At 35.0% G+C, this 23,983-nt stretch overlaps 1 protein-coding gene across 1 annotated transcript in view; it reads right to left on the reverse strand.

Moving 5' to 3' along the window:
* mnat1 (MNAT1 component of CDK activating kinase) overlaps nucleotides 1–23,983 on the reverse strand; it is a 169,989-nt gene that overhangs the window by 118,799 nt on the left and 27,207 nt on the right. The window contains exons 3-5 of the mRNA XM_028822074.2: nucleotides 19,236–19,309; nucleotides 17,390–17,493; nucleotides 1,471–1,611 (exon numbers count right to left, since the gene is read on the reverse strand). Of these exons, the coding sequence (XP_028677907.1) occupies nucleotides 1,471–1,611; nucleotides 17,390–17,493; nucleotides 19,236–19,309 (319 nt within the window). The remainder of the gene's footprint in view (nucleotides 1–1,470; nucleotides 1,612–17,389; nucleotides 17,494–19,235; nucleotides 19,310–23,983) is intronic.

A 23,983-nucleotide genomic window follows, 5' to 3' on the forward strand; every position in this document is an offset into this window, starting at 1 on the left:
TGATCACGATGATGGAAATTCCCTTTATCCACACTGACTCTTTGCTGGTCTGATATATAAATGATATACAAATGATTTCTAATTGTCTGAACACATGTAAGAAATTTATAGCATTCCATACATAGGTTTATGACAGTGGTAGCTTTCTATCATGAATCAAAAGATGCCAACAAAATATACTAAAGGTTTTGCACTGCTAGAGTACATGATAAGGAAATGGACATTCATGTGTTTATTACTTGTTATGGATTTTTATAAATGTCCTCAGAATGAACTATTGGTGCATACTTATGTATCTGGTTTGTGCTAAAGTAGGGAATAACACTGTACACAACAGTATGTTCACTAACTTTCAACTGCTATAAATCCCCATCTGCCCAAAAACACTGTGTGCCTGCATGACAAACAAATCTCTATAGTAGTTACAAGATTATGAAAAAATAAATAAAAATAAAAAACTGATAAAGGACGTCTCAGATATATATCCCAATTTAAGGATAATCTGTGATATATGTAAACAGTTTAGTGCACCTTTATTTGTTACAGTTATTACATTTTGTACGCCATCACTTTGTAATATACTAGTAAACTTCAAAGAAACTCATAAAACGGTATTACTAAAGCCTAACTGATTCTTGTGTGTCTTTTCAAGCAAGTTTACTTACAATGACCTAAAATACTATAAAAAAGTAAAATATAAATATGGAACTTGAGAATATTTTAACAAGTATTTAGCCAAGTCAATAGCTAGAGAAATTGCTTACAATAACGATTAACACAAGGGATTTACTTAGCTGTGATCGCTACTTCAGGGGTCCACAGAAATGAATATGGGCATGAACATCCCTTTGGATAAAGTGTGGCAAAGTGAAAAACATATTTCAGTTTAATGAGAACTACTGAACTAAGAAATACACCAAATGGCAGAACCACTGTTTTTTGATTTTATGGGTATTCTTATCATCATCAATGAGTCAACTATACAACATACAGCCCACTTCAGCATATCCACTAAGGATATTGTTCTACCTGAGCTTACTTAACCCAATGCATTCCCTACTGTGAGACACAAAAAATTGTTATCTTGAAAGGACAGAAATAACAAACATACATAATCCAATATAAACACTCTTACAGTACATACTATATACACACACATTATATACAGGTAAACTTTTTTATTGCTAGAAATGTAATATGGAAAACATTTGAACATCTGCATAAACTAACTAGATGCATTTGCTGCACTCTGCTACTTTTTTCTACATAATCTCTGTCAACTTCAACAGCCATTTACAAAAATCAAAAAACAGGGGTTCTTTCTCCCTATCATAATATTTTTCAAAAGTGACTACCACTCACCATTTCAAAGTAAGATTCGAGTAATGTTTTATTTTGTGTTGACTCCTTCAATAAAAATAGTTATTTAATATTTGTTAAAAAAAAAAAAAAAACACAAAAAATACACACCAGCTCATCTAGTAGAGCTTGTTTATTTTTCTTCTTTGCCATAAGTTGCCTCTGTTCCTCCTTTAGCAACAGCAGCCTCCTCTCCTCTGCCTCCTTTTGTTCTATTGCCAAGATCTCCTCCAGCTCCTCTTGTTCTCGTGTCTGAAAGAATTAGATACAGTATAATTATGAAAGAGCTATGACATAAATTGTTATATCTCATAGATTGTAATATATAATTGACAGGAAATGTCTGCTTAAAATTAAAAAAAAAACTATTGGGAAAATATTGCGGAGGTGGTGAAAGAAAGTACAAAACTGGAGGAAAAGATTTTAATTTAAAATATCTGCACTGAAAAATGTGTACCTAAAGCCATTATCACATTTTCATAATCATTTGTTCCCACCATCAAAAATGCTGAAATAAATAGGAAAGTCCTGTTTATGACAATGAAGGTTCACCCTATTTTTTTCAGGGGGCAATTATCCACTCTCTTAAAATAGACAAGAAAACAATTTATCATGCAAACCAGGAGACAAGACATCAGCACACTTAAGAAAATAAGTTGAAGAAAGCAGAAACTGCACAAGCAAAAATAATTGGAATGAATTCAGTCCATTTAAAGAAAATACAGGATATATGCAGAGTATGTCATTTTTGTTATTTAACAAATAAAACACTGCATTGTCTGAATTTCACTCCTCCCAATTGTGGAGAAGTTAAAAATGACAAGTTTCTGTAAAAACAGTTGGAAAAAATCTTCAATGAGACACTTTGTTGCTCACACCTATTTTAAATTTTTCATTTTCTTCATTGAGAGGTCAGTTGCAAGAATTTCAACATATGCAGATTTTACACTTCTTAGAAAAAAAATTATAAATATTCTCATGGCCTAATTACATTAGTACTCCCTTGATTCTCATCTGTGTTTTCTTCAATATTTTGTACGCATATTTTGATTACTGATACAGATGAAAATACTGTACCCTCCATGGATGACTATATTGTTTATGTTCATTTGCTAATAAGGCAGCAGTCAGTTGAGAACAGAATTATATTCCTGCAAAGACATGTAGTAACATACAAATAAGAAAACAGAAAATTGAAAGCAATTTTGAAATGTGGCCATTCTGCTTCATCAAGAATACTAATATACAGGAATTCTAGGATAAAACTGGAGACACATATGGTTTTAGAGGTGCATATTATATTATCAATCTAGATTTTCAGAAGGCTTCTGATAAGGTTTCACATGAAAGGTTTGGGATCAAATTAAAAGGAGGAGGAATTAAGGCACACTCATTGTGTTTACATGCATGCATGTTAATAACCCTGTTATTCACTGAAACCAGGATTTTAAAATGCCACATATATCTGTATTCTGGTTAGAGAAACCAGGATATCGGTCTCTGAGGAACCAGGTTAAAACAAGTAGATTTGTCCATGAGTAGCCTGGTTATTCGGCCTTGTAAACCCTTAACCAGGTTGCAGTTAAGGATTTTACAGTCTGCTCATGTCTGAGGCCACCAGTCTTTGCTTTGCGCACACACATCCAGCAGCCATAAAGATTACATTTTCTTAGGCAAATGCCCAGGTGATCACATTACACCTTCTCCTGGTTAAAATAATATGTCTCAATATTTCAGAAAAATCGCAAAATTTATGTGGACAAGCCATATGTACAGTGCTCAGTTCAGCAGCATAATTTTGGGAGCAGTGTTGTGGGTAACACATTAAAAGCAACATGTATTATGTAGTCAGATTACCTTTTAAAGTAACAAATAACTTAATGCAATGCTTATTTTACTGCATTAAAAATGCCTGTGTTATTATTAACCCAGCAGTACTGGCTGTAAAGCAAGAAGCACACATATAGTTATGCCGCTCCCTTGCAGCACTTAATCAAACAACCAAGCAGAAAAGAGTGTGCGAGTGCAATCCAGCAAAACAAATATATAAATAAAGTGTCAGTTTAGTTTTAACCAAGCTACAGTATTTGCTACCAACATGTTGGAACAGTGCGAACAGGTGACGCAGCAGCCATCATCCATACATCGAATCTGTGGGGTCTCAAGATCTAATAAGGGAGTGGATGTTATTTATTTCACAGCACATGAACGACTAACCGTATTTATAAAACACAAGAAAATGATCATATTTGGCTGTGCATTTGTTCACTTACATCAAAGTTCATATATGGGCTTAGGATTTAATAACAAATGTTGGCCAGTCAAAAGTGGAGTTTTACATACAAAAGAAAAAAAAAAGTAATGCACTATTTGTAATGCATTACATTTTATAATAAGTGACTACTGTATAAAATATATTTAGCTACGTTTCCTGTAAGTAATGTAACTAAGTAACGTTGGGAGACAGGCACCATGTTTGTTTTTGATTTCCCAGAGGATGTTTAATCTTTTTTTTTGTGGATTTTAATGACATTGGAGCATTTTCGAGAAGTATACTTGCTTATTTAAAAAGCAGTTCAAGGTGATTCAAGGACTGCAAGGTAAGAAGCAGAAGGAAAAGGCTTAAGAAGTTGAACCTTTTTTAGCCCTAAGCAAAAAAAGTTTAGGAGGTGGTATTATTGAAATGTTTAAAATTCTGAAGGAAATTAGCAAAGTGGATCAGAGTTATTTTACAATATCCTTAAACAAGAACATGGGGACACAAATGGAAATTTTACACAGAAGTTACAAACGTCTTCTTTACATGGTCAACTGTAGACACATGGAATAACTTACCAAGCGATGTAGTAGATAAGACTTTAGGGACTTTCAAGACTTCACTTGATGTCATTTTGGGGAAATTAGGTGAACAGGACTGACAAGCTCTATTAAGCTAAATTGCCCACTCTTTGTATAGTTGTTCTAAATTTTAAAATTCAAAATATAAAAACTAGTGTTTATGTTAGCGGCCATGTTTTTGTTTTTAGAGAAGATAAAAAAAAAGAGGCTAAGGTGTTTATCAGAAAGCTGATGATGTCTATTCATGTGTTTTACTATAAAAGGATTCTTGATTTTAGAGTTGGAACTGTAGGGATTTGCCTCTTTTCCTAATGAAAATGATATGCAAAAAGTGATATTCATAGATGGAAAGATTTTTGTGCAAAAGTAGAATGCTGTGGTTATGAAATGTTAAAAAAAAAATAGCGAGTCAGAATTTCCAGAATCATCCATTAGTGACTGACTTACTGGTGACTTATTTTTCAACAGAACTGAAACTTATTCTGAAAACACATAAAAGCATCAAATCTAAAGGTCCTTGCACCACTAATGATTTTGTTTACCTTTCCATTGTTAAATACATGCTTTGTAAATCTTATTCTATTTATCTGCATGGTGAAGGACACACTATTGAATATTATCTTTGATTTATAGCTGGTGGTCTTCTTCTTCTCCTTCACCTCTCCCACTTCCACATGGGGTCAATGTTTTACAGGTTTTGGCAAGGTTTTTATGGCCAGGTGCCATTCCTGATGCCAACCCTCTCCATTTACATGATTCAAAAAAGGAGGGTTTGATTTCTAGCTGTTAAATTTTGAGAATTGCAAATAGAGAAAGATGGATTGATGGGTAGTCATCAATAGTGCTAAAACTGAATTACCATTAGCAGGAGTATGCGGAGAAATATAGTAAATTCTACTGTTAAATGATTAAATCAATTAGTATTCTTATCTGTAATTTTTGTTAAAATACATCCATAATCAAAAGTGTTTTGGTAAAAACAACATGAATGTTTACTTTCAAAGTGATTTGGTGTTATTTTGGGAAAAACAGGTGTCTGTTTTGTGACTGAGAAACACATATTTTGCAATTAAATATGATGGCAATTTAGTTTTTGAAATCATAAGAGTTCACCTTACGAGGAGTTTTTCAGAAATACATTGAAGGATGACTGCATATTGCCTCAGAATCAGCGATGGTGGTAATTTGCTATTATTAAGCGACTGATTCCAGCATAAACTTTCCTTCACTATAACCAACAGTGGGCATAAAGGTTCTTCTGCCAAGGACAGCAACAACAGAATCAATATAGTATTAAATGGGCTGCAGTTTGACTCTTCTCATACAAAAACAGACCAGCAGCTAATGCTACAAAGTAAAGAAACTGTGAACATTCCTATTAGTATAACAACACAGGACAGGCTTACTGGACTGGCTACAATTTCCATAGAACAAGACATGTTATAGAACATTGGAAAACAAGATGGTGCATTATCAAGGTATTTACATTTGTGCAAGACATGTAATAATCCATCATTAAAGTCCGAGAAATCTTTCAAGGTTAAAACTGGCCGCCTACATTATACTTAACAACTGTTTAAAATGGAAGTGCCGTAGCATTACAAAATTTAGATAATGTACTGCCTACAGCAGTAGAATGGTACATACTGTACTACTGCTGTTCACAGAGTAGATTGTATATAACATGATCATCGCGAGCACAGAAAAACAAATGTAGAATGGTTAATAGCTTTCCATGATGCTTTTCTCTGACTGACTACTGTAACGGCTAAAGAAACTATGAATAATTGTTCACCAGTTATGTGGCCCTTTGAAGACATATAACCAATACTGATTACTGTACATCCTCACTATCATTACAACTTGTACACAACATTGTCCCATCACTGGGCTTGGTGTTTGATTTTTTTTTTTCTCTAGGTCATTGTGATTAAATGAAGATTTTTTCCTCAATTTTAAAATGCTTCTTAAAATTTTCCACAGTATGAATTTATTGGCTAAAGATTCTTAATAGAATATTGGATTATGTATTACTTCATTTCAAGAGATAATATTCTAGCAACCAATGTGCACTGGCCTTGCTCATGTTTAAGTATTCTTGTAGTATGGATTCAAGTGAACTATAACTAAGTCCTACAGCCTGCTATCTTATGCACCATCACTCTTTCAGTCTTCATTACAATTCAGTCCATGGTGGCAACATTTTCTTAACCCAACAATGTCAAAGGCCTGTCAAACCTTGGGTAAATTTCAACAGATGTCCTGTAATGATAGAATTCTGAAGTCAATCTCTCAACTGTGGCATATAAAAGGGATGTTTTCCTGAGACAGAACCACAAGAGAATGAATCTCTGAAAGCATATGAATTTTTTAGTGTTAGAAACTCAATGAAAAGCAAGATACTTGATCTTGTGGTTTTCGGGATCCATCTTGACGTGGTTCTAAAACAAGAAACACATACTATAAACCATAAATGCTGGAAACTTATAACGCATACTATAAAAATCACACAGGAGCGAATATTTGCCAACTCACAAAATCAGCACCATAAAACATCTCAGATTCAGGGCAAAAATATTTTAATCACCCCTCATACAAAACAAGAAATTACTGATACTGAAAAAAAAAGTAGAAACACAAATTATATGACTAAACAGTATATTACATTAAAGGCAAAAGGGGTATCTAATAAAGAAGCCTCTCTATTATAATAAAAAAAATCTTGGGACGAGACATGACTTTTTGAAGTGACTTTTTGGAATGAAGTCCCACAAGATGGAGACTTTTAACATGAGATTCTTTCAAGTCATGCCATACTTACAACCTTTGGAAGCACGTAACGCAAGACAGTGACTTTTAACATGAGATTCTTTCAAGTCACGCCCTACTTACAACCATTTTCAAACAAGACCATGATGATCTAACCTCTCAATCATGTGAATTCTTTTGGCAAACACACTTCCTGCACTCTCACGCTCTCAGCTCTTATAAATTTTATCAGGACAACAATCATATACGTTCTAGATGACACGTCAACGACTAAGCGAAGAAGAAAGAGCAGCACATCAAAAAGAGACCCAAAAGCTTTGGAGAGAAAAGAATGCAAAAAAGAACAATAATAAACTATGTGCAAATTCTGAAAATGAGGAAAGTAATAATCAGCCCGGACCAAGTGGAATTGAAAACCTTGCAGGTCCAATCGGGGTCAGAAATAAAAGACAAAGAGTAAAAAACAAAGGAGAACTTCATAAAGACGTTCAAAAACATTGGCGTGATACACATTCAGAGCAAGTTAAAGATTATAAAAGTAGTAAAATTCGAAAGTATCAAAAAAAGATAGTAAAGATCACATTAGCGATAAAAAATGGAAATTATTACTCGGTGAAATAAGGGAAAGTAATAATCATTCCAGACCAGGTGGAATTGAAAACCTAGCAGGTCCAAGCGGGGTCAGAAATAAAAGACAAAGGGTAGAAGACAAAGTAGAACGTCGTAAAGAGGTTCAAAAACATTGGCGCGAAACACATGCAGAGCAGGTTAGATTATGAAAGCAGTGGAATTCAAGAGTCTCAAAAAAAAAAAAAACTTGCCGCAATACACATGCAGAGCAAGTTACAGATTATGAAATTAGTAAAATTCAAAAGCATCAAAAAACTGATAGTAAAGATCGCATTTGCGCTAACAAATGGAAATAATAATTCCGTGAAATAACGGAACAGCAAAAAGAGGTTGAATATAGAAACATAGGTGATATGTCAGAAAGTATGTTGATATTGAGGCTTTAAAGTTTAAGTCGGAGACTTGTAGATCGTCTAATTCATGTTGCCATCAGGGAAAAGTAGTGTTTCTTCTCAATGATGAATCGAATCCACGAGAATTAAAAGATTTGTTGTTTGGTGAAAGTGAAATCCACAAACACTACAGGCAAAATATCCGAATCTAAAATAATCTGTTCGCATTCACATCATTCAATGATCAAAACGTATATTTACACAATAATGGACCATACACTATGAGAATCTGTGGTCCCACAACTATTAAAGCTACGACAAGTTTAATTTCGAAGAAACCACAATTCGGTCATGTATATATTTATGATCACGGAGAAGCGATGCAACATAGAATCAAAAGAGTTAAATGACTTGATGTATTTGAAATTATACACCCAATAATGGATATAAATCCATAAGTCAAAAAGGTATCGCACTTTACACTAAATTTATCTGCAAAACACAGACAAAGAAATTTTCTTGGATTTCTATATGAATCTGAAAGATCACAGTCACATTTATAATAAACCAACATGTGACAAATTGTCAGAGATAATAGTTTCGAAAGACGGAAATATCAAAGACAGAGTTGATATTCACGTATATCCGAAAGCAAACCAGGATTAACAAGGAGATCTTGATATGCCATTCGTATTAAAACATTTACAGTATCCCGTGAGAATAGCTTTTGCTATGACAAAAAATCACAGGGACAAACATTCGAAAAAGTTGGTTTATTTATTAGAGAGATAGAAATGATATTCACTCGCGGGCAATTATATGTTGCGTTGTCACGCTGTAAGTCCAAACACGGAATCAAAATTCAATGCGATCTTGAAGAAAAGTTAATTCCAAATATTGTTTTAACTAAAGTTTTGAAGTAAAAGTGAAAATAATGCATATGTAACAATTCCCATGAAAATAACAATCTCTTTAAATTGTATATGCGGTCAATCAAACCCAGGGGTTGGAAAGTGAAGCGAGCAGGGGGCAGAGCCCCCTAGTTTACTTAAAAAAAAACTTGCAGCTACTATGATCATCCAGAAAATGAGTTTGACACACATGACCTAAACATTCAATGCAGGAACTAGCTATCAGTCTAATTTTAGATCACTTCAGTCTCTTTAGAACATGAAAATATGCCCTTAATTTAGTAACCAGTCAGTGCTATTATTTTATAATTACAGTTACTTACAGTGACAAAAGTGTCGAAAGATGACAAAAAAAAAAAAAAAATTAAATGATCACTTAAGGACTGATATAGTGGAAATACTGCACTATAATAATTGGAGCAGAAATGTTCTTGAAGTCACTTAAAATGTAACTTAAGGAATTCACAAAAAATACTTTACTTTGCTATGTTAAAACAGACTGTTATAGGCATAGGCAAAATGTACCAAGCTTATCTTTGCTTTTTTTATTCAGATAAGAACTGTCTAAATATTATGATAAATATTTTAAGTGAAAAGCATCAAGGATTATGCGGCATTGTAAGTCTACAGTTTTAGGAATGCTGCTATGTGAAATGTTGTTTGGCTGTGCGCTAGTTAGAGATAACATCTTGTTTATGATTTTAAAAGAGTGTTTCACTACAACCATCTGCCTTCTGGTTGTGAAGCCTCTGCTTCTGACACAGTTTCACAAGAACTGCTTCTGAGTGAAAAGCAACACAAGCACACTTTACTAATTCATGTCAGACATGAGAAGCGTAAAGTTAGTTTTATAAGCTACTGAATCTCAAGAAACAAGGAAATGTCAAACATTATGAGTCCCCTGAAGATAAGGGAGGTAAGGGTATCATTTATGAGTCATTCAGGGCAGAAGGACCACACTGTATTTACATTGTCTTAATAAGATTAGTAAAAAGCTGTTCAAGGGTCCTTCATCACCATCATGACTGAAGTAAAAACTGAAGCAAAAGAGCTTAAGACACAGCTACAGCGCAAGAACAGTGCCACCCAAGAGATTAAACATCTAGCAATATCAGGTTGCATGGTGTGGACTGCCACATCTTTCTTTGCTTTCTGTGTATATATGAGATTAACATTATAATAATCAAAATATTTATAATAAACAAACTGAATTAACTTCCTGCTTCACTGGTTTGCATCTTTAGTTACTCTACCTCCGTTGACTAAATGCATTAGTTAAATCAGCAAGAGAGTAAGAGGACACTCCCAATAGAGTTCTATACAATGGCACGATATAGAAAACATAGTGTGGGCTGTATAGCATTGATATGTTAGCATTATACAGAATAAAATATGGGCCCTATACCCTAAATGCTCTTAAAGGTCAGCATAAAAGAGAACTGCATTTCTATTCACTCTGCTTCTGAGGACAAAGTGCATTAGTTAGGTCAGCAGGTGAGAATGACTATCCAATAGAATTAATACAGTAGCTTGATACAGAATAAAGTGCAGACTGTCTAAAACTAATATAGTACAGTAATCCCTCGCTATATCGCGCTTCGCCTTTCGCGGCTTCACTCTATCGCGAATTTTATATGTAAGCATATTTAAACATATATCGCGGATTTTTTGCTGGTTCACGGAATTCTGCGGACAATGGATCTTTTAATTTCTGGTACATGCTTCCTCAGTTGGTTTGCCCAGTTGATTTCATACAAGGGACGCTATTGGCAGATGACTGAGAAGCTACCCAACTTACTTTTCTCTTTCTCTCGCGCTGACATTCTCTGATCCTGACGTAGGGGGATTGAGCAGGGGGGCTGTTCGCACACCTAGACGATACGGAGGCTCGTCTAAAAATGCTGAAAGATTATCCTCACGTTGCTCCCTTCTGTGCAGCTGCTTCGTGAAGCGACATGCTGCACGGTGCTTTGCATACTTAAAAGCTCGAAGGGCACGTATTGATTTTTGATTGTTTGTTTTTCTCTGTCTCTCTCTCTCTCTCTCTCTCTCTTTCTCTGCTCCTGACGGAGGGGGTGTGAGCTGCCGCCTTCAACAGCTTTGTGCCGCGGTGCTTCGCATACTTAAAAGCCAAACAGCCTTATTGATTTGTTTGTTTTTCTCTCTCTTTCTGACATTCTCTGCTCCTGACGCGCACTCCTTTAAAGAGGAAGATATGTTTGCATTCTTTTAATTGTGAGCCGGAACTGTCATCTCTGTCTTGTCATGGAGCACAGTTTAAACTTTTGAAAAAGAGACAAATGTTTGTTTGCTGTGTTTGAATAAAGTTCCTGTCTCTCTACAACCTCCTGTGTTTCTGTGCAAATCTGTGACTCAAGCATGACAATATAAAAATAACCATATAAACTAATGGTTTCTATTTCGCGGATTTTCACCTTTCGCGGGGGGTTCTGGCACGCAACCCCCACGATGGAGGAGGGATTACTGTACCATGATATAGAATAAACTGCTGAGCATATATATATATCTCTAATGCGCTGTTAAAGGTCAGTGTAAAAAAGATTTGAAAAGAGGCACGATACTGTGGGACCACATTAGAAATAATTTGCAAAGGCAAGAGAAGGTATAGGATTTTGAGGAGAGGTATCCCTAAAAGGGTTTTCCATGACAATATAATCACAGCATTTAAGAGTTTTTTTTTTTTTATTTTATTTTAAAAAGAGCAAATGTTTTGTAATGTCTTCTTTACTGGGTTGTGTAGTTCCTTGTAGAGCCATTACCTGAAAAACAACTGTTAAGTTCCAGCAGGGGTACTTTGCATATGAAATTGGTTCTTTTAGAAAAAGGGTCAGAATAAGCGGAAATGGAAATCTTTAATATATAGTTAAAGTCAGAAGTTTACATTAACTTCGGGTGAAAAAATCTAAATGATCTGTGAAATAGCAATGGGTTCATGGCTTTTAAAAGGACAATAATACAGGCTAAGTTCAGGAATTCTTTAGTATCCTGCTATAGCCTACTATACAGTTGAAGTCAGAGGTTTACACACACCGAGAGCAAATTCTTTAAAACCCTTTGTATTTCACTTTTTTACTAACTATACCACAATACCAGTGAGTCCCATGTTTACATATATTTTGTTAGCTGTGCCTTTAGAAAGCTTGGAAAATTCCAAAAATGATGGCAAGCCTTTACGAAATTAAGACCATTAGCTACTGATAGCCAAATAGCTTAACTGGAGTAAACATGTGGCTGCACATTAAGGCCAACAATCAAACGCACTGCCTTTGCTTGACATAATGGGAAAATCAAAATTAAGCAGTCAATTGTGGACCCCCACAACTCTGGTTCATCCTTGGGAACAATTTCCAAACACCTGAAGGTTCCATGTTTATCTGTTCAAACAATAATATACAAGTATAAACACCATGGGATCACACAGCAGTCATACTGCTCAGAAAGGAGATGCATTCTGTCTCCTAGATAAAAACATGTTTTGGCATGAAAAGTGCAAATCAATCCCAGAACAATAACAAAGGACCTTATTAATGATGCTGGAGGAAACGGGTAGGCAAATATCTATATCCACAGTAAAACAAGTCCTATAGCGACATAACCTGAAAGGCTACTCAGCAAGAAAGAAGCCACTGCTCCAAAGCTGCCATAAAAAAGGCAGACTGCGGTTTGCAATGGCACATGGGGACAAAGATCTTACCTTCTGGAGAAATGCCCTCTGGTCTGATGAATCCAAGATCACACTTTTTGGCCATAATAACCACTATTTTTAAAGTAAAAGGGTGAGGCTTGCAAACCAAAGAACACCATCCTAAACGTTAAGCATGGGGGTTGGAGCATCATGTTGTGGGGCAGCTTTGCTGCAGGAGGGATTAGTACACTTCACAAAATAGTGGCATTATGAGGAAGGAAAGCGATGTAGATATACGGAAGCAATGTCTCAAGACCTAAGCAAGGATGTTGAAGCTTAGTTGCAAGTGAGTCTTCCAAATGGACACTAACCTAAGAATACCTCAAAAGTTGTGGCAAAATCACTTCAATGATAACCTCCATCCAATCGAAAGTTTGTGTGCAGAACTAAAAAAAATGTGCAAGCAAGGAGGCCTATGATCCTGTCCCAGTTACATCAGTTCCATCTGGAGGAATGGGCCAAGATTCCAGCAACTCATTGTAAAAAGCTTGTGAAAGGCAACGCAAAAAGTTTGCCACAAGTTAAACAACTTAAAGGCAATGCTACCAAATATTAAAGTGTATTTAAACTTGTGACCAACTGAATTTTGATATAGTCAACAAAAAGTGAAATAATCTGTCTGTGAACATTGTTGGAAAATTTACTGTTGCCCTGCACAAAATAAAAGTCTTAAATGATATGTCAAATTTATAGCTTCATAGTGTAAAATCTGTGGGGGAATATAAAGCGAGTTTTAAAAAATTCACTCTAAATGTGTGGAAACCTCTGACTTCAGCTGTATAGTAGGCCATAGCAGGATACTAAAGAAATCCCAAACTTAGCCCATATTGTTGCTCTTTTCAAAGCCATAAATGTGTTGATATTTCACAAATCTTTTATCAATTAATCATTATATATGGAGCCTGCTGGAGATATAAATAAAGATTTTTCCTGGAACCTTCATGTGGATGTTTCTTCCTATGGCACTGCTATGAAAAACAACATTGACACCTTTATTTTTAAGAATGTACTTTAAACCATTTTTTTTTTTTCTCCCATGTATTGCATAATCATGTCAAGAAAACTCATTAAACGATAAACTGTTCATCATTTACTACAAAGGCAGCATTTCAGAAAGGACGAGCCTCAATAATAACCAAACTTGCCGAACAAGGTTCCCATAACCAATGTTTTATTCACAAATTACATGCAATTTTAAATGAAACTTTTGTTCAGAACAGCTTTCTGCTTCTCTGTTTCAACATTCTTCATTAAAAGTTACATAAGAAGAACAAAGTTTATTATTATCATGGCTAACTTTAAAACGTTTCAAACCAAAATTACAAACTGAAGGTTTACAAATTCATACCCGTAGATAACCCTGCAGATGTGAAAAGATGACTGACCCCCTTAGTCCAGATTCTGGTGGCACTAATAGAGAATACCATGTCCCTCTACAATTATGATTAAGATTTATGACCTGTAACACACCTATTCAAGTCACAACATTTGTGTGATGGAAATTGGAGTACTTACTGCATCTCTTATGGCAGTGCAGGATACCAAAATACTCTGGCTTCTTTTTAAAATACAACAAAGTGCTTAAAGTGTTATTCATAAAACTATCATCTTCTGTAAAGGTGCAAAGGTGCTAAAATGGGGCTTTGGAAGAAATGTAATGAACTATGCATTAAGTTGCTATGTAATATATGATAGGCTTAAGACATACATACAATGCTTTGGAAAAAGTACTTGGCTCTCATCCATTTTTTTTCTTGCCTTAGACACTTATAAATGTAATTATACAGAACACAGCCAAACTGTACTTATAAGCGGAACATCTTTTTGGGTACTCTCCATTAATTTTGCACATTCTGGTAGAGCAGTATTTGAATTGTTTCTACAAAATTCCTCTACATGTATTAACTTAGGCAAGGAAATCTTATCTTCAATTTTTAATAAGACTAGGTCAAAGCTTTCACTGGACCACCCAAAATCAAACATTTTCTTCATTTTAGGACAATGCATTGTTGCTCTGTTTTTGCTTCCTTTCCAAAGGAATCAAAAAATGTATCCTCTAATTTCAAGTTTCTGATAAAGAAGCATTTCATTTTATCCAATATTTCCTTATATTGTGCCCTATTCATTTTCATTGCCTGTTCTAACTGGTGGATTACATTCCCATAGCATTATGTAATCACCACCATAGTATTTTTATAGGGACAATATGATCTAGCTGGTCTTAAACTATGGGTATTGTTTCTGATGGGCTGCCACATGATTGTATTATAAAATTTGCCAAGTTTGCCCGAGCACAGGGGCGAGTGAAATACCAACCTCTATTTAGCATACTAATTATTACAGTAGTGTGTGATGCAAGTCACATACATCAATGGCATTTTTGGTAGTATCACAAAGAACTTTCATTTCTATAGGAATTGCATGTTATTAAAAATTCCCCACAACATCAACTCATGAAAGAGTCAAACTGAAATGACTGACAAGCAATGACACAAATAAAAAGGGGGAAAGAGAAAGAAATGACAGACGAGTGTGGGATGGACAGAGGTGCTAGCATGAAATGTCTAGAATAACTGGTGTGGCACAAGGATGTGACTATATTCATGGTGCTGTCAGTATGATGGGGTTTTATACAATAACATGGCAGTATTTTGTTAAAACATACAACTGTTCAGTGTTTCACCACATTTGCCGTTATAGTACACAATGAACACAAACCTGTAACAGATGTGCAAAGAACACTTTATATTAAGATTAACATACATCATCGAAGACCAATTCCTTCTTTTAACACTATTTAAAAGTGGTTTGATAAACTTTCATCTACTGGTAATGTGAAGGATGTGGTTGCTGGACCACTGAGAACTGAAAGAACACCAGAAAATGCTTTGTAAGAATACCAGAAAATATCAAACGGGTGAGTCAGACTGTAGACCAGACTTCTGTAATCAGCACGTTAGTCAACAGTATTAAATACTTCAATCTCATGTTAGTTGACAGTATTACTTCAAACTGGACTGCTCATTAAACTCTTCATCAAGATTTATCCTGTCACCAATATAAAACACAAATAGTGTACAGTAATCCCTCCTCAATCGGTGGAAATCCGTGAAGTAAAAAACCATATGATCATATAGTTATTTTTATATATTTTAAGCCCTTACAAACTCTCCCACACTATTATAAACATTTCCCATACAATTACACAGCATAAACCCTTTGTATTCTCTTAGATATTAGGTAATATTCGCTACACACTGTTTATATACAGTAAAACCTAAATATTATTTTAAAGATATCGAGCGTCTCCGATATCATATATGTTACAGCCATTACGACAGACAGACTACCAGCAAAAAATACGTACAATGCAAGAAAAATTGTATACAGTAAAATGTGTGTACAGTGACACTAAACTATGTACATGTAATAAGTACTGTATGTACAAAATTAATTATGGTTACTCACCAACAATGACACAACGACTTGTCCGATAACGATGAGTTTCATTTTACTGCACAACAAAGGAGAGCGTTACAGCTCTTCTAAAGGAGCCTCTTCAGGCGATTGTGTAGCACCGCCGTTGTTCTTCTTCCGGCAGTCTTCAATCCAAATCCCTAAAGCAGATTCCATCCGGATTACTGCTTTACTACATCCACTTACAACTCGTTTTGAACCCTGGTTAAAGGACACTGCTGCCGTAGATCTTATATGCTTTTCCTCCTTTTTAAATAAAAAGAATCGTAGACTCATTGATGCCGTAATGGCGTTCTACAGCGGTGTAGCTGTTCCCTGCCTTCAACATATCCAAAACTTTTACCTTTTCGGCAATCGTTAGCATCTTCTGTTTGCGCTTGGGCACGGCCCCTGAAGCAGTAGCAGGAGCAGATCGTTTTGGAGCCATAACGAAGGGCTTGACTATGCACAAAGATAAACAAAAAAAGAGCACAAAAGTTAACTCTTTACACAGCGAAACATGTTGATGCTGAATGAGCGAGACGAGACTTCCTGGTTACTGCAGCGGAATCAAATTCGGCGCTCCGTCGCCGAGCCAATCAGCACACAGGAACTTAACTGCGTGCTCTGATTGGGTAGCTTCTCAGCCATCCCCCAATAGTGTCCCTTGTAAGAAATCAACTGGGCAAACCAACTGAGGAAGCATGTACCAGAAGTAAAAAGACCCATTGTCCACAGAAACCCGCGTTCTATATTTAGATATGCTTACATATAAAATCCGCGATAGAGAGAAGCCGCGAAAGTCGAAGCGCGATACAGCGAGGGATTACTGTACATATTTTTAGGGATAATTTAACTACATGACTCAACCTTTTGTATGCAGTTCATTAAACTGTTAAATGAAAACTAGGCTATGGGTCCCCATATGGTATCAATTATCCTTTTTGGGCTCTCAGAATAAAATGTTTAGAAACCTCTGGCCTATAGTATACAACTATTTCTCATAAGACAGGTAGTAAGTACCTTATGGTCAATAAAAAGCTGTTCAGAAATAGTGATTTGTATGTGAAAGACAAATTATTGTGCAATCTACAGCCAGTACTTCCACACACTCACACTATACTGTATATAGATACAGTACATATACATGTAAATATTTATAGACAAAAACAAAATGCTCACATTGAGTTTTTCAATGTCATAATCAAAAATTATTTAATATAATGAACATTGGAAAACAAACAAATAAGCTCACTGTAGGACTAATACCATATAACATACAATTTATTACCTCTACAGTTTGCAGTGAAAAAGTAAATATTTGAGGAATGTGGAAGAGCAAGCTAAATTTCTCATTAGTATACAAAACACAATACAGAGACACTGACCAGTTTTATTTTGTTCCTCTGAATGAGATCTTTGTTCTCCTTCTGATACTGCTCCATCATCTGCTTTGTCTTCTCCACATCAAAGTTGTTTGTTAAATTGAAGACTGAAAAACAAAAGCAACTCATCTAAATGTTGCAAGGATGCTATATAAGTGATAAGGCATCAATGCAATCTCACGGCAGAGCATTCTTTGCTGAACACGAGGCAACTACCTGGTGGTGAACAAAATATTAGCCTGCAAATCATGGAGTACACATTAACTTAGCCTTTATCACTACTGAAACTTTTGTCATAATAGTTGCATGGACTTTAGATTTTTATTTAATACAATCCACAATGTCTCCAATAACATCTTGAGCATGGATAGAAGGGTTTATTGGCTTCAGTGCATTGCTTAAACAACCAGCTGTATGTCACCTTTGTGCCAAATGCAGAATTGTGTGTTTTAGAGGAGCATTTGCAACGCGACATTGCTCCACAAATCCTTCATGTATCAACTTGAAGGAACCTGTACAAACATCCAGCTCCACAAACAATTTATTTTGTTCCAATGAATACAATATGACTTCTCTCCAGTACTCGCGCAGATAATAGAACAAAAACTGAAATAAAATGTACACTGGGACCTGCAAACTTTACCTGATTATATTTCCTGCTGCTAAAACCGGGAAAAGGCGTATTATTGTATTCAGGGTTCAAGCACTGACATGTCTGGAAAGAAGCCAATGTGCAAACAGAAATGGTGAAGTCTACAGGAAGTCACTAGGGACTTGCATATAAGACTGAAATATGCCAAGAGACAGCCCAATTAATGATACATCTGTAAGCTCATAAGTTAGACTCCACCAAAGAAGCAATGCTCTTTAATATTATTGGTTTGGAACCCTTAAGAAAAGCATGACTAATCATAAAAACACCAAACACTCACAGAATAAAGATGTCTTTCTGTGAGTGAAATAACTGCAAAGGGAATAAATAACTTAATCCTCCACTTTATACTGGTAGGCCTTTCTGAAGGCAGCTATTTTGTAAACATGCTAGCAAAAACATTAACAAGGCAGCAAAACAAAAATACAATGTTAAAGCAAATGTGAGCACTATGCATACCTAATAATATAAATGCTAGTGGATACCCCTTGTATCTTAGAGTTAGCATAGCTTTTGTTCTCTCTCAAGTATCCTTCTAGTTCCCATTTAATTGTCTTTTTATCTCTCACCAATAAACTCTGCCCGAGAGCTCCTTTCCATATCTTCTAGACTAGACATGACAAATGGCTGCAGTTTTAACCAACCTTGGTGTTACTCGCCCCTAGACTTCCTCCAAACAGAGAAAGAGAGAGAGAAAGAAAGAAATACCAAAAAATTAAACTACTAAACAAAAACCACCCAATTAATCAGCCTGCCTGCTCTGAATTCTGAACCCACTATGTAAAGGTGCTTCTGAGACTCTCTTTCTTGGATAATTTGCAAAGGTCATCTAAAATACTGATGGATGTGGATATTATTATTGATCTTGATCAGCCTGATTGTGCTCATCTGAGAAAGTGATTTGATAAAGCATAAGAGCTTTCCTTGAAACTCAATAAAATAAAAAGAAACTCAAAAGTTTCTATTTGTGCAATTTCGAAGCAACATTTGTTATTAGTTTGTGGCTTAAAACATTCCTGCCTCTGTCTTTGGTACCTTAACTCTTTCTATCCTATTCCATTACTGTTTTGTATTTAGAAGTTAAAATGAGAACTTAGGTACAAAGGCATCTCACATTTAAGGAGATGGCATTCGTACCCTTCATTTACCAATATTAAAATCAACATTATATCACACAGGACGAAAACTGGTACTCACCAATCTCTTCTATCTGCTCCAAATAATTGTTGTACTCATTGAGACTTGAGAAGTCATGCTCTCTTTTATTATATCTTCATACAAAAAAGAAACATAAATACATGTTTTTAGCTAACCTGGAAATTAGAAGCTTATTCTTCTACAGTTACAAAATTATGTATTGCACCTACAGTTTATCAAAAAAATAAATAATTTAGGAACAGTTTTAAGACAAGCGTGAAATAAAGGGATCACTTTTAAAAACAAAAGCAAATTGATTTTCCAGATGCTCACTATAATTTAATCATAACAAATATTATTTTCAATTAGAGTGCAGCAAGTAAACATTTGGAATTGTTTTACCAGTCTATATTGATTAATAGTACTCAGCGGCACAAAACTGCATTTTACAAGTATATGGAATCCTTCATGTACTCACATCTAAGTAAAAGTAAATACATTTAATTAAAACATTCCAATCTTATTTTTATACTTTACAGTTATAGACAAATCCATGAAAAATACATTTATACTTAAACTAAAAATTCACAAAATAATCCTGAAATTATAACTGTGTACAATATTATATAATTTAATATTGGTATAAGTATTTACAATATAGAGCAATATTAAACATGATAAAACTGTCAAACCTAATATTGTGCTTATTAGATTAATTCTTTTGGAAATTCTAAATGGAAAAAAGTTAAAACAGGTTTAATGGTTTTTCTAATATTTTTACAAAATGGGCATTAACTCTTACCCTCAAAATCTACTGAGAAGATCAATATATTCAATATATACAAAATACATTTTGTTATGGTGGGAGCAACAGGAAGAAAAATATTTGTTCAAACAAAAAGCTGCATCTATAACTGCATTTTGCTCAAACCATTTGTAGCATTCTGAAGTATGGAGATTTAAACAAAAATATGTTTGTGTCAATTATTTTCTTTTGAATAGGAGATATTTTTTTACACAAAAGCTGGCTAAATTCATTCTTTTTAATGTCACTGTAAGACCTGCTTTAAACATTGCCATCGAACCAGTGTGCAGCACTACATAAAAAGAAATACATCACTGATTATAAAGTATTCTGAGGACTAAAGTACTACCTTAAAATAGGAGCACATAGTAAGTGTGTTTAATGCATTATTACAATTTGCTTTACAAAAAAAATAATTAGTGATGCAGTACAATTTGTGTTGTCTCACAGAAGCAGACACCTAGGTTTGAATTTCAGCCTAGACACGGACTGTGAGGCACTTAAACATTTTCACTGCACAGAAGTAGATTTTTTAGTGCACTATAGTTTGCTCCCAAAGATTTAAATTTTAGCTGAACTGGTGATTCTACACTGAACAGATATTAATGATTGTTTCATGTAAATGGATTAGGAGTGTCATCCAGAATTTCAGTTCTACAATGGAATTGGCGGATTCAGGAAGTAGAGAGAAAGATTTTAACAACAAAGTGAACTACTTTGACAAAGCATGATATTTATGATTTCAATAGTATTCTCTCTCTCTCTCTCTCCCCCCAACCCCAACACAGACACACACAGGCTTTTATTTTGCCTGTGGGAAACTCTTCCCTAAGTGTTTCCCACCACCAAAGCACAGTATAGCAAATAACACAATAAAAGCCTTTTTTCTTTTTCTTTATCTTTCTTCCTCTCTGCCTCCATTTCTTCCAGCAAGCTTCATCTCCTTCCTCACAACTCTGGCTCCTGGAACTGTGGCAGCAGGATCCTTTTATGTAACACCTGGGAGTACTTCCAGTGGCCTGTTATGTGGTCCAGAAGCACTTCTGGGTGAGGTGGCGGCCCAACAAAGAAGGCCTCCTAACCAATGGGATCTAACAAGGCTTAATAGCAGGATGCCATGTCCCATGAAGCCCTGAGGGAATCCATGGCACTGCAGCTATCCAAGGAGGCTAATATTAAGCATTCCGGGAAGATAACGCTCTGTACACACTCTCTCCCCCGATCCTTCCAATATATAGGCGTCCCAACCAGGTAAGTGCGCCAGCCATCCGCTACAATATGTACTCCATATTTGAGGTGGAAGGAACAAATCTATATGGTTTAGTAATGTAATATCTCTCCACATAGTATTGATATACTAGAAGCTCATTGATCTTTTTCTTTTGGGAAAATTAAATTTTAAAATGAAGTTATGTATTTTGAAACATTTTTGTTTATAACAGTGTTACAGATTAACAACATTTTGCCTGCTAGTCGGATATGCAAGTAAGAATTTCACTGCACTCTACTATTACTATTTTTATTAAAGCATTTTAGTACCTTCTTTAAAAAAAAAAAAAAAAATTGCTTAAAAAAATCCCTTAAGCTGGAGTCACATTATACATCTAGTCAAGAGGATATCAAACTTGATAACTGTAGTTGGTAATCTTATCGCCGGAAAATATCAAATTACACTACTAAGAATCAGAGGGGATAACAAACTATACAACTCACGAAATTGCCCTCTTTGTCAGGTAATAACGTCCTACCTACCTGGCCACACTGGTGTTGTGCAAATCCTTTCCAGATACAATGTGTGTTCAGCTGAAATTTAGGCTCTTCCCCTCATAGACTTGCTAAACCAAAATGCATTAGCCACAACCATAACATGAATATGGAGAACAGATCTTCAAGAAAATGGATAGACATACATTCACTTCACATTGAAAATGGCTTAGAAGCTTTGCTTTTGACAGCCATGAAGAAATGCAAGAAAAGAAAATAGATACTACTGAATTTGTTTAAAGTACTGTATATAGGCTGTGTCAATAGTATGTGTAATATTAACACAATCACGTAAGACTGAAAAGCTACCAGAAGACAGTGATACCTGCTTTAAAAATCACAGAACTGTTGTCACTCTCACACTATACCACAACATTAAGGCTTGCAGAACAAGGTTCAGAGTTTCTTTCCACAACAGTAAGTGACATGAACAGGTAAAGCTCACTGATATTCAGTAAAGACCAGAAATTAAAACGTCAAACTTACTCACAACTTATTATTAACTTAAGTGTGGTTGCACAGTAAGATACTTTTCCTTTGTTTCTTGTTGCTTCTAACAATGTGTATAGGTTGGCAGCAAGTTGATTTTCATATTTATTTTCTCTTATATTTGATACTAAGAGAACAAACATAAGAAATAACTCAGAGGTACTGCTGAAATGTAAAAGGTGGGTTCAAAATATAAGTGGATGAATGTTTAGAAGAATAAATTCATCTTGAATGTGAATTTGTTATACAATTACAGTTCACTGGTTCTTCTTCACACTCTTTGCCGAGTGTAAATCACATATATACTTGCAATTCAAAATCCTACATGTAAGCTACAAAGTTAGGAATGGTTTAACCCATTTCATCTACAGAATTTGTAATTAAAGATTAAATATATTAAAATTTCTTGAGATCAACAGTAACAGTTCCAATATTTAACCCTTAGGAAGAGATGTTAACATTCTGCATAACCTAAATTATAGCCACATGATCTGCCTTTTAGAGGAAAAGGCTATTCCCATTAAAACACAGATGCACCTAATAAAATAACCAATTTAAACTAATCTGGAAAAAATTTCCAAAGGTTTCAAGAGAATGTATTTAAATCGATATTGTAACAGGAAGTGACAAATAGACCATTCAATATCCAAAAGAATTTTTGAACTCTTTGGATGTTCCAGGGTTGCTGAAATAAAAAGTTCATAATCTATTATATTGTATGTACAGTATATAATATTTAAATGTCTCACTATTATATAATAGAACAAGACTAATACTCTCTATACTTATTTTACTTAAGTAACTTTGTTTAGTGAGATATATGTATTTTAAACAAACAAAACTTTAATCATACTCATTGCTGGTCTAGAATTTAACAAATTTCTGGCAGCAGGAAGGAATAGCTACATAAAAAAATTACTAACTGTGGCAAATCTGTTCAGTCCTATCTCTAAAACATATCTGTTGTGGAAAAAAGTCTCCAAGATGTCAAAATGGCATGAGGCCTCCAATAAGTACCACAAAAAGCATGCCAGGATCTTACCTGACCTGCCCAGGAAAGGCTCACTCCAATCCAGCTTGCCCAAGCAACTACTTAACAGTTCCAGCCTGATTAAGCCTCAAAAGGGGAAAACTGGCTTTAGAGCTCAAAGTTCTTAAAACTGAGAAGCAAGAAAACCTCTGGCTTGTATAAAGACAAGTGTCACCCAAATCTATATAAATAAAGGATTTATTAAACAAAATAGACAAAGTAACAAGAAATGTTCGAAAAGAGCACAAGGATTTGCTTAAAGGGCAACCCAAAGCAACTAAGTTCCAAAAGCACACTCCTGAGGCAGAATCCAATAAACAGAGCAAAAAATAGCCAGAAAAGCCTGGAATTCCCAACAAAATGCAACACTTATAAAGACTCGTTTCAAATGCAATGCACCACTCCTGAGCTCCCTTTTTTCCTGGGCTTAAATAGCCAGGGGTAAGTTTCGACAATGGAAATGTCAAGGTGGCTGCACTTCTTAGGGTACCACCCAACAAAACACAATGGACGTTAGGAAACACCACATTATACATAGATATTAAGTAATAAATACATAAATAAATAGAACACTATTAATATAAATTGCATAATTAAAATTAACATATTAAAAGTAATTATAAATAGACCAGGAAGATATTAAAAAGGCCAAACACTCCCTGGCTGACATGCAACAATATCAAACAAATATCAACTCATCCTTCCACTTTCTAACTTTAT

The sequence above is a fragment of the Erpetoichthys calabaricus genome, chromosome 16, assembly GCF_900747795.2.
Source record: "Erpetoichthys calabaricus chromosome 16, fErpCal1.3, whole genome shotgun sequence".
NCBI lineage: Eukaryota > Metazoa > Chordata > Cladistia > Polypteriformes > Polypteridae > Erpetoichthys > Erpetoichthys calabaricus.